Raw genomic sequence first — 12,825 nt, 5'->3', positions numbered from 1 at the left:
ACAACAACAAAACCAGCAGCAACAGACTTGGTTGCCAGAGGAAACGACAAAGTCCCCTCTCTATGAAGAAGAAAATAATACTTTAGTTGTAACCTTCTGGAAGGGTGTCTTATCAAAAGGGTTCCACTGTATTCAGATATGTGTTTTCGTTCAGGGTTTGACACAAACAACCCCTTCCAGTGAAAAAAATCTGCCTGCCGGACTGTCAAAGTGTTCTCCCTGTGACCAAGAAAGACTTGAGTCGTATGATTTTGTTGCTGGCGAACAGGTTTATTAGCGCTGAGAAAAAAGGACCAGACTGGAATGCCAAGGAAACATCAAAGTCCCCTTCCCTGTGAAGGAGAATGACTTGAGTTGTATCAGTTCTTTGGAAGGGATCTCACAACATGGAGTTCCACTGTATTATTCATCTTTATGTCTTCCTTCATTCCTTTCATTTACCTATGAGTAGTATAACAAAACAAACTGAAAAATGTAACACCCCCCCCCCCCCCAAAAAAAAAAAAAAATAAATAAATAAAACAAAAGAAAGACCAACCAACCCCCAATACAAACACACAAAACTAAAATAACAAAAAAAAACCCATTTAAACAACAACTTAAACACCCCCCCCCACACACCAAAATAATTCCCAAGAATCCTCACCGTTTTGACCTGCCAGTAGATGCAAGCGATCAGCCATGGCAGACCCAGACCCAGAAAGACGTTCACCGAATTGGATCCATTGACGTTACCCACTGAGCTGTCGGCAGTTTTCTCCCCCAGGGCTGCCTGCTTGGAGGCGAAGGTGTCTGGCATGGAGGTACCAAGAGCCACCAGAGTGATGGCGGTGACAGCGTCTTTCAGTCCGATCAGGCAGCCAAAGATGGAAGCTAAGTCACCGATGATTGCGGTGAGGAAGCCGATAACTCCGAGAGACACGAGGAAAGCCGGCCAGCCGCCCAGGTACTGAGCTGGGGGGATGAAGGCGAACAGAATCTGCAATGGGAAAAGAGATTTAGATTCTTTTTTTTACCACTCTCAGGGAGAAAAAAAACCCAACTTAACAATTCATTAAAAAGATATTGCAAATATTTTTACCACTGTCAGGAAAAAAACAAACTTATATAACAACAAGACATCGAAAAGATATTGCAAATATTATCTCTGATGATGTTATACATGTATTGACATCATATACCTGTCCTCAGTGCAGTAACATCAATTACACAAGTTTCTGCATGCAGACAAACGGCCGTAATAGACGGTGGTCGGAAATAACTCTGTCGGCTTTGTATGGGTTTCGAAAGAGTAAATACCCTTGCTTTTACTGAGACAAACAATCCGAGGGCGAGTCACTAGCGAGGGGAGTGTCTGAAACACGTGGACCAGTCACTAGCGAGGGGAGTGTCTGAAACACGTGGACCAGTCACTAGCGAGGGGAGTGTCTGAAACACGTGGACCAGTCACTAGCGAGGGGAGTGTCTGAAACACGTGGACCAGTCACTAGCGAGGGGAGTGTCTGAAACACGTGGACCAGTCACTAGTGAGGGGAGTGTCTGAAACACGTGGACCAGTCACTAGCGAGGGGAGTGTCTGAAACACGTGGACCAGTCACTAGCGAGGGGAGTGTCTGAAACACGTGGACCAGTCAGTAGCGAGGGGAGTGTCTGAAACACGTGGACCAGTCACTAGCGAGGGGAGTGTCTGAAACACGTGGACCAGTCACTAGCGAGGGGAGTGTCTGAAACACGTGGACCAGTCACTAGCGAGGGGAGTGTCTGAAACACGTGGACCAGTCACTAGCGAGGGGAGTGTCTGAAACACGTGGACCAGTCACTAGCGAGGGGAGTGTCTGAAACACGTGGACCAGTCACTAGCGAGGGGAGTGTCTGAAACACGTGGACCAGTCACTAGCGAGGGGAGTGTCTGAAACACGTGGACCAGTCACTAGCGAGGGGAGTGTCTGAAACACGTGGACCAGTCACTAGCGAGGGGAGTGTCTGAAACACGTGGACCAGTCACTAGCGAGGGGAGTGTCTGAAACACGTGGACCAGTCACTAGCGAGGGGAGTGTCTGAAACACGTGGACCAGTCACTAGCGAGGGGAGTGTCTGAAACACGTGGACAAGGAGCATGTGTGGATGGTTTGTCTCACTAAAAGCAAGGGTATTCACTCTTCCACAACCCATACAAACCCGACAGAGTTATTTCCGACCACCGTCTATTCTGTTCAGCTTTGATCAAATAACAAAAGGAAGCAAGCGTTCTAAATAAATGTTAGCGTCTGATCTCTCACCTCCGGTAAAAATAGTCCTTCCGGGTACAAATAAGATAAAACTGTACATGTGCTTGTTTAGGTGATGACCGGTGGACCATGCTTCACGGTGGTTTGCACCCCCTACTCAAACATGTGGTTGACTTGTGAAACAAACGAATCAATTGTAGACACTAGGCAATAGACAAAAGGTAAATAAGAAGCAAGTAGAAGTAGTCTAATGATTCTCCTGCAACATTTTGTTCTTATGTAACCGAGATGCATGCAGCACAACAATCTCATATGGAGTCTGTTTTTTTTATGTTCGTTCATGGGCTGAAACTCCCACGGCTTTTACGTGTATGACCGTTTTTACCCCGCCATTTAGGCAGCCATACGCCGCTTTCGGAGGAAATATGGAGTCAAAGGCCAGTCAAACATTAGTGGGAATTTTAGGGCTAACTTAATTAACCTTACAAAAACTGCTATGGGTACATAAAGGTTCCCAAGAGCATACAAGGAGACAGCAGCCAGATAGCTGAGAAGGAATTCAGAATGATCGTGCACTTTGTGAAGAGTCTTTGAAATTTGGCATGGTGGTAGGTATGGACACAAGGTTTTCAAAAACCATCGCAAACAAATTGAGCTTGACCTCGATTGGTCTGTTTGTGCGCGCCGCCAATATGGCCGCCACCCGGAAAAAGGACTGCTAAATTACACCCATTGTTACCACGACAGCATTGAGAAATACAACTTTTCACATGTGTTTTAGTGCAAGCAACCCATATCCAAGATGGATTTGACGTTTGGACGTCATTTGAACGTGAAAGGTCATTCATATGTCATTTTCAAGGTCATTTCATTTCAGAGTGTAATAACTCTGAACCTACTCAACTTAAAAAGAAACAATTAGTCTCTATACCCATGTTTTCGACCACTGGGAGTCTATTTCTGAACTCCTTGAATATCTCAGTCTCACCATTTAAGCTGAAAAGGTTCATATGTCATTCAAAATGGCCCCTTTCATAGCCCATGGTTTTTTGCTTTTGGGCACACAAACTATGCCCGCTGGATGCCTGTCTTCGTGAAGGACATGGCTTGTCTGCCAGAGACCCATCCAAGTGTCCATGAAGCCTTTGAGGACGGGAAGTTCGTTGTGCAGCGCAGTGACAAGAAGTTCTCCCTCATGGCGCTTGACCAGAGCCACAGCATCAAATTCCTGCAGGAGGACAGTGGAGCAAAAGGACTCTATGGTCAGCCAGAGGAAAAAGAGTTTATTGAACTCTCAAAACCAGAGGTCCTGAGAGTCATTGATGAATTTGAAAACGAAAGTCTTTCAGCTTCAAACAGAGAAGTCAATTTAGAGCACCCAGAGTCTTCTGTTGCTGAACAAAACAAGTTCCTGAAACATCTCTAAGCACTGCTCTATCTTGTGAAAGAGGGAACAGTGGTCAACCCATTCAAGGAGACAGGCTCCCAGCTCGTCACACTGGACACCGGTGAAGTCATGGACCCAGTAATTGTCAACTGCTTGAGGGAAGCTCCAAACATCGGCAAGGCCATGTTTACAGAGTTTGTGAGGCACAGACTTGAAACTTGCTCCAAACACTTGTTTGATGTTATCCCAAGGGCCAATTTGTACTCTTTCAACAACCGGCCACCTGTGGACCTGAAGAAGGGTGCTAACAAGTTGGGATCAGCAAGGGCAAATGCGGCGCTCATCACCAAGGTGTTTCTGTCCTTGCTAGGACGATCTGATGTTGATATATATGGACGACCTTTTCAGACATGAGATTCAGCGTGAATCTCCTTCCTTGCGTGATCGTGGAAAACTGATGTCAGGTACAAATTCTGCCCTTCTCGGCTGCCTGCCTGGAATGCCTTACCCTGGACGCTCTCCTGCAGCAAAAGAAGCCTCTGTGATCGTACTGGATATGCCAGCCATCATCCATATTGTCAATCCCTAGCGCGCCACTGTGTTTGAAGAATACACACTTTTGCATTTGCTACTCTTCTTAGAGAGCCCGATGACCAACAACACCACAAGAGTGAATGCTGTTTGGGACACATATCAGGATGCAAGTCTCAAATCACAGACTCGTGCCAAGCGTGGTGAAAGTGAAGGAAGGCGAACTAGAGTCTCAGCAAAGATACCTATTCCAAAGGGAGCTGACTGGCAGAAGTTCCTCAAGGAGTCTGACAACAAGGATGAGCTGTTCCAGTTCCTCAGTGAGCAACTAGAGCGACGTACCACTGATGCAAGATATCATCTCCTGACTACGAAGGTTGACCTTGTGCTCACTAACAGACCAACAAATATATCAGCCTTATCTCCTTGCCACCAAGAAGAAGCTGACACACGGATGATGCTTCTGCCATGCTGCTGAGCAGGGACACACCGTAGGCTCAGGACAGTGGACACAGATGTGGTGGTTCTTGCCATCCATCACTTTGATCAGCTGAAACTGTCAGAGCTGTGGTTTGGATTTGGGTCAGGAAAGACATTCAGAGACATTCCAGTACATTACATTGCTCAACAGCTGGGACCTCAACGCTGCCAGGCACTTCCCTTCTTTCATTCTTACACAGGATGTGATGTAACATCGGCCATGTTCGGAATTGGCAAAAAGACAGCATGGAATGCATGGGCCACTTTTCCTGAGGTCACTGACACCTTCATCGCCATCACCCAGGACCCAACCAGCCTCACACTCGACTCACTGCATGCAGCGTCTGGAGCGTTTTACTGTGCTGATGTACAGCAAAAACTGTAGATCAACGTCTGTCAACGAAGCAAGAAAGCTGATGTTTACTGTTGGTCTCAAACCTCTGGAATCCATCCCACCAACCCAGCATGCGTTGTTCCAGCACACAAAGCGAGCATTGCTCATCGCAGCTTTCATCTGGAAACAGTCTCTGTCCAAAACCTCCAACATCCCAAACCCAAGTGAATGGGGATGGGAATGGAATGAGAGAACCAAGGCATGGGTGCCATACTGGACAAGTCTGCCTGACGCCAGCACAGGGTGCTCACTGTTGCTCCACTGTGGCTGCTTGGTTGCTTGCAAAGGAAACTGCAAGTGTCATCGCGCTGGTCTTCGCTGTGGTCCACTGTGCAAGTGTGAAGGAGGCTGCGCAAACAGTGCCAGTGACTAAGTCCAGAACTTACGACCAGTCGACCATATCTATAACATCGACAATTCTGAGCACCATAATTCGTGTTCAACTAAATAGTTAGTCGTGAGTTGAAGAACTTGAACCGTGAGCTCACAGGGCTCACGCAAGGGTGTGGCAACCCAATTTCATCTTTTGAAGTTAATAAATTCCAAAGTTATCGTCTTTGTTAACTGAAATGACCTTGAAAAATGACATTTAACTCAGAAAATAGCGGTGAAACACCAGAGATCTCATATTTGGATTCTTTGCACTAGAAAACATGGGATAACAGACATTTGACAAGGTTCTAGTAATAATGGGAGCTGCTATATGACATTTACTGCTTCCGTCGGCGGCCATATTGAATTTTGCGCAAACAGGCAACAAAACGTAAGGTTGAATTTGTTTGCGATGGTTTTTGAAAACCTTATGACCATACCTAACTCCATGCCAAATTTCAAAAACTCTTCACCAAGTGCACGATTGTTCTAGATATGACAGAATTCCCACCGCGCTAAGACCCCATCACAAACACATCTCTACAATTGACAGGCGTCTATCCGGCAACGTAAAAGAAACATCAAGCTACTGTAAATAGCTTGCGCTCTTCGTCGGCAGACAACTCTGCAGAGTCTGCTGTGAAGGGTTACGCGGTAGTCTCCCTGTCACACTTGCAACCCTGTGTGATCTCACCAAAGATGAACAATACCACCCACATCCATCTTCCAGAAGAAAGTGAAGTAATAGAGGATGTAGTTGAGGAAGGTGACAGTGTTAAGAAGCCTAATGCTTTTTAGTACGGTTGCTAGAAGCGCTGACCAACAAGTGTTCAGATATTTTTCTAATTGTCGTTTCTATATAGTAAAATATGTGCTGAAAACAGTCCGCTATCGCACCATCAAGAAATCGGTTCCCTAGTACCCCTTTAAGGCTCTGGAACCACCCCGGGTGGCAATATCGGGTCGCAACAAAGAGTGTTCCCCATAGCCGGAAAGAGCCTCAACCGTGAACGATAGAAAGAAAGGTATTGAACAAAAAAGACGCACAACACCAATGTGAACCATTTGTGTTATCATACTTATATTAAAATATTGATGACCATGGAATAAATGGGTTATTTTTAGATTTCTGACAAAAAATCGCGAAAAACATGACAAATTGTCTTTTTTATAGCCTAAACTATGAAAGATTTAAAGACAAGTATTGAACACAAAAGATAGCATTGGATAATGGCAACAACATTTGCTCTCATTGTTGTACAAAATTGTTGATTGTTTTTTAATACTTTTCCGTTTTTGTGGATTTCACAAAGCATACCAATTAAACGGCAGTCCAGGTAACTCGTCCGAATTTTTGCGGCTAAGAGCCTCAACATTTGAAGATAGAAAGACTATCATTGAACAAAAACTATGGTAAACACTAATGTTAATAACTTTTGATCTCACACTGATATCAAAATATGATGACCATGGAATTAATGGGCTATTTTCAGATTTGTGGGTACAAAATCGCCCAAAACATGACAAATTGTCTTTTTTCTAGCCTAAACTATGAAAGATTTAAAGACAAGTATTAAATATAAAAGATTAAACGGGATAATAGCAACAACATTTGCACTCATTGTTGTACAAAATTGTTGATTGTTCTTGAATATTTTCCGTTTTTGTGGATTTCACAAAGCGTACCGATTAATCGGCAACCCGTGTCAATCATCCGAATTATTTCATGCTGCGCCAAAACGATTGAAAATGGATGGAATATTAGTGTTTGAAGACAAAAGGCGCACATTGTCATGTTAAGCATATCTTGTTACACCGTATACACATCAAAATCGTGATAGCTCTTGGTTTGAATGTTACAATGTTTGATTTTGTGCAAGTTACACACATTGATACTGACAAAATGTAATGATATTCCAGGACAATATATCCAGCGCGCTCTTTGGGTCCCCAAAACACTGTACATGGTGAGTCCCATTGTGGTGCCAAAGTAGAAAACAATTATATTCACTTTAGCGATAGTCCGCAGTAGACGACATCAAATGAAAGGCGTCAAAGTCAACCTCCTCATCTTCTTCCTCGTCTTCCTCGTCATCCTCTTCTTCACAACCACCATCTGCCAGAAGATCGATCAGCGACACAGGTAGGATGGGCTTGAGGCACCACACGGGTTCCAGGACTCCGTCTGCATTTTTCGTCCATCCCTGCCCCTGGTCCTAGGGTTTGGGCCTCTCCAGAATGCCTTCATGAGCACGCTTGTACAGGGCAACGCGGTGGTTTACTCGCTGAATGTGCGGCATCAGAGCAGATTGGCAGGCCGAGGCATGCGGGCTAGATCGACCTTACACTCGGACGTGAGTTTCTCGTTGTCTCCCACCATCTTGCGGAGTAACTTTCCACGAAGGACTGGTGCAGTCCTCCCCGCTGTACACATAGAACCCAAGAAGAGTGGCATAGTAGTCATGCCCCAGGGACTCTGCAAGCTCAGAGAGGTTGATCAGTTGCCGATGTTTTCCTGATCCCGTATACAGTCAACTTGATGGCTTCAGCGTGGTAGAGAACTTGGAATGACAAAGATGTCCGTGTCCGGGGTTCTGACCACAGCGTTCTTGTATCCCAGCGCTGCGGCACTGATGATGGAGGTACAGCACCACCCTGGTGTCAGTCTCTTCCTGGTTGCTGTAGATATTGGGAACCTCATGCACCTCTACCTGAAAACACAATGGCCATTAGAACATTTAGATTGGAGTCTAAACTGGAAAATATATGAAGACTCCAATCTAAATGTTCTAATGGCCATTGTGTTTTCAGGTAGAGGTGCATGAGGTTCCCAATATCTACCACGCTGAAGCCATCAAGTTGACTGTATACCTGGATACGGGATCAGGAAAACATCGGCAACTGATCAACCTCTCTGAGCTTGCAGAGTCCCTGGGGCATGACTACTGTGCCACTCTTCTTGGGTTCTATGTGTACAGCGGAGAGGACTGCACCAGTGCATTCAAAGGAAAGGGGAAGGTGGGGCCCCTTAAGAAACTGGAGAAGAACCCCAAGTTTCACACGGCATTCAGGCAGCTTGGTGACGACTGGGATGTCAAACTTCGGGTGGTGAAGCAGTTGGAAGAGTTTACGTGCCTGATGTACAATTACAGTCGTGAGAAATCAGTTGATGTCGTTCGTGGAAAGCTACTCCGCAAGATGGTGGGAGACAACGAGAAACTCACGTCCAAGTGTAAGGTCGATCTAGCCCGCATGCCTCGGCCTGCCAATCTGCTCTGATGCCGCACATTCAGCGAGTAAACCACCGCGTTGCCCTGTACAAGCGTGCTCATGAAGGCATTCTGGAGAGGCCCAAACCCTAGGACCAGGGGCAGGGATGGACGAAAAATGCAGACGGAGTCCTGGAACCCGTGTGGTGCCTCAAGCCCATCCTACCTGTGTCGCTGATCGATCTTCTGGCAGATGGTGGTTGTGAAGAAGAGGATGACGAGGAAGACGAGGAAGAAGATGAGGAGGTTGACTTTGACGCGTTTGCTGAAAGCGATGACGAGTTTTGAGTTATCATTACAGTCTGTGTCATTTGATGTCGTCTACTGCGGACTATCGCTAAAGTGAATATAATTATTTTCTACTTTGGCACCACAATGGGACTCACCATGTACAGTGTTTTGGGGACCCAAAGAGCGCGCTGGATATATTGTCCTGGAATATCATTACATTTTGTCAGTACAGTATCAATGTGTGTAACTTGCACAAAATCAAACATTGTAACATTCAAACCAAGAGCTATCACGATTTTGATGTGTATACGGTGTAACAAGATATGCTTAACATGACAATGTGCGCCTTTTGTCTTCAAACACTAATATTCCATCCATTTTCAATCGTTTTGGAGCAGCATGAAATAATTCGGATGATTGACACGGGTTGCCGATTAATCGGTACGCTTTGTGAAATCCACAAAAACGGAAAATATTCAAGAACAATCAACAATTTTGTACAACAATGAGTGCAAATGTTGTTGCTATTATCCCGTTCAATCTTTTATATTCAATACTTGTCTTTAAATCTTTCATAGTTTAGGCTAGAAAAAAGACAATTTGTCATGTTTTGGGCGATTTTGTACCCACAAATCTGAAAATAGCCCATTAATTCCATGGTCATCAATATTTCAATATCAGTGTGAGATCAAAAGTTATTAACATTAGTGTTTACCATAGTTTTTGTTCAATGATAGTCTTTCTATCTTCAAATGTTGAGGGTCTTAGCCGCAAAAATTCGGACGAGTTACCTGGACTGCCGTTTAATTGGTATGCTTTGTGAAATCCACAAAAACGGAAAAGTATTTAAAAACAATCAACAATTTTGTACAACAATGAGAGCAAATGTTGTTGCCATTATCCAATGCTATCTTTTGTGTTCAATACTTGTCTTTAAATCTTTCATAGTTTAGGCTATAAAAAAGACAATTTGTCATGTTTTTCGCGATTTTTTGTCAGAAATCTAAAAATAACCCATTTATTCCATGGTCATCAATATTTTAATATAAGTATGATAACACAAATGGTTCACATTGGTGTTGTGCGTCTTTTTTGTTCAATACCTTTCTTTCTATCTTTCACGGTTGAGGCTCTTTTCGGCTATGGGGAACACTCTTTGTTGCGACCCGATATTGCCACCCGGGGTGGTTTCAGAGCCTTAAAGGGGTACTAGGGAACCGATTTCTTGATGGTGCGATAGCTGACCGTTTTCAGCACATATTTTACTATCTAGATACGACAATTAGAAAAATATCTGAACACTTGTTGGTCAGCGCTTCTAGCCACTAAACTATTTACAACCCTGTACAATCTCACCAAAAGCGAACAATACCAGCAACACCCACCTTCCAAAAGAAGGTGCAGAAGTGCATGATGTAGTCAAAGAAGGTGGCACTCTCAAGGTCACCGCCGTTGACGTTCATGGCCTCGTAGAACTGCTGCACGTAGGTGGACTTCTCCAGCTGCAGGGCGTCCAGGTTGGCCTTGGTCAGGTTCACGATGCGACTCACCAGACCACTGTACTCTGAAGCAAAGTGGAATGTTGTGTTTGTATTCATGTACTGTATAGTTACTATGTGGAGAATGTAGTTTGTTAGTTTATTCTATATATAGTTGAACCTGCCCTTTGTGACCATGACCACCTCTTGATAACGACTCCCTGCCTTTCACAACCACCCCAAGGGAAATCCTAACGAGGTTCTTTCCTATATATACATGTAATTCACCTTTCCATAATGACCATTTGTAATCTGAAAGCATAGTGGCATGGGTTTGTCTGAATTTACTCAGGCATGGGAATTGAAAGAAGTAAAAAAGGCTGAACATTTGTAAATAATATCAAAGTTGACGGCGCGAAGCGCCTAGCCTTACTAGGGGGGTCTGTGGGCATGCCGCCCGGAATTTTTTTTCTCCAAAGAACCCAAATTGTGCAATTTGGTGTCATCTGAGCTCCAAGTGTGCCATTAAATTCAGTTTTTAGAACCATTTTTGCCTCACCCATTTAATTTCTCGGCGGACACTTTTGCTTTTTCGGGGGAACAAAAAAAAATGTCGGCGGAAATTTGCCTTTTGGCGGACGGACAATTCCCATGCCTGTTTACTGTATAGTTACTGATGTTACTGAATGGAAAATGTAGTTTGTGTATTCTACCTTATTTTGTTCTTTCTGCAGTCGAGCCTGCCCTTGCGACCACCTCTTCATAATGACCACCTGCCCATATTACGACACCCCAAATAAATGCTGACATGGGTCTTTCCTATATACCTGTAACCATAGACCATTTATCCTGGACCGCCAACTGGCAACTAGCTCTCTCTCCGCTCTTTCTCTCTATTACGAGGTAGCGGCCTCTCGCATTTAGGAACCTACGCTTACATGGCCTTTCAGAAATCAGGGGGATGTCATATCCGGTGTCGATTGCAAACATGGACGAAGTTGCCGAGGTAAGTTCTGAAAATGCTAAAATAAACTCAGCTAAAGTGCATATGGAACATGTTTTTCGATGAGTTTTGTTAAGTTTAGTTTGGAGTTTTGGAAAATCCAGTTCATTGTCACCTCCCATTGTCACAAATAACTGGAGCGTGCTTTCTTTTCACTGTCTTTGAATCGCTGGCCTTTCAAACCGGACGCTAAGCGCCCCTGAAAGTGGAGCGTCGTAACCTGGAAGGGTCACGTGACGAGTTGGCGGTCCAGGCTATTTGGTCTATGCTGTAACTAACCTTTGCAACATGAGCACCTGTCTTGAAGGGCCAGTGTTGGTTCCTTTGGTGGTTGTTACAGACAGTGTTGGCTGTTTTTATTCTGTTATTTATATATTCAGTAATTCATTCATTTCTTTATTTGTCTATTTCTTTATTTATTCCTTTGTTAAGTTGAAAACATGCAAGAACAGATCAAGGGCATACAACTTTGTAGAAACAATATTCACAAGAAGAGGCAAGTAATACTGTTTAAAATCTGAGGTCACACAGAAATAATACGCAAGGCTGCAACTATCTTGTTGGCTGTTGATCCGAGAAAATACCTCTCTGTCCATTGTACAGCAAAACCAGCATTAGCTCACAACATGTTTGTATATTCAACATTTTTACCATGATAATGATGCCTGTTACTGACTTTAACTAGTGTCAAAAAAAAGAAGAAAGGTAAGTTGTTGGAACTTTTGTTATTGACAAAACAATACGTTACAGTCACAAATATATCGACCCAGCGGTCTTTTAAGTGCACAGACAAACAAATAGTAACAAGAACTTAGCTTGATGGAATGTGCCACCGCTTGTTGGGAAAGTCACAAGCGAATAATGTGATCACTTTTCCTTGTTTCTTTCTTTTTCACAAATTTCGCTTGTGACTTTCCCAACAAGCGGCCGCACATTCCATCAAGCCAAGTTCTTGTTACTAATTGTTTGTCTGCGCACTTAAAAGACCGTTGGGCCAATATATTTGTGACTGTAACATATTGTTTTGTCAATAACAAACGTTCCAACAACATACCTTTCTTGTTTTTTTATTCTGAATTTTGGAACGTTGGCAGTCTCTTTGTTTTTGGATTTTAAATAGTGTCCCAAGTCAATTAGTATTCACAAAGGGCATTGTGTCATACCTTCATCATTGACAATGGTGATGATACACTTGGTCAGCTTTCCCAGGGTAGCTCCACCGTCAGACTCAAACAGCTCAATTGCAAAACTCTCGTCACGCTCAGCTTTCTGCAAAACCATGTTCTGTCTGATATTAACAGCAGTAAAGAGCAGGAACTATATCAAAGCACAATATGAAAAATGTATTATCCCTATTGTATCTTATAAATTTGCCTTCAGACTTACCAGTTTGAAGAGTAAAGCATCACTCATTAGAGCAGGTACAAAACCTGCTTAACAAGAGACGCACAT

General features: G+C 43.8%; 1 protein-coding gene across 5 annotated transcripts in view; it reads right to left on the bottom strand.

Annotated features, from left to right (window-relative positions):
- LOC138960262 (sodium/calcium exchanger Calx-like) overlaps positions 1 to 12,825 on the bottom strand; it is a 114,665-nt gene that overhangs the window by 2,819 nt on the left and 99,021 nt on the right. For all 5 annotated transcript variants that reach the window (XM_070332077.1, XM_070332076.1, XM_070332080.1 and 2 more), the window contains 3 exons: positions 12,537 to 12,642; positions 10,278 to 10,456; positions 647 to 979 (listed from right to left, as the gene is read on the bottom strand). In XM_070332077.1, coding sequence (XP_070188178.1) covers positions 647 to 979; positions 10,278 to 10,456; positions 12,537 to 12,642 — 618 coding nt within the window. The remainder of the gene's footprint in view (positions 1 to 646; positions 980 to 10,277; positions 10,457 to 12,536; positions 12,643 to 12,825) is intronic.

The sequence above is a fragment of the Littorina saxatilis genome, linkage group LG2 (assembly GCF_037325665.1).
Source record: "Littorina saxatilis isolate snail1 linkage group LG2, US_GU_Lsax_2.0, whole genome shotgun sequence".
Classification (NCBI taxonomy): domain Eukaryota; kingdom Metazoa; phylum Mollusca; class Gastropoda; order Littorinimorpha; family Littorinidae; genus Littorina; species Littorina saxatilis.
Note: the sequence above shows the minus strand (reverse complement) of the source record. Positions and strands in the feature narration are given on the sequence as shown.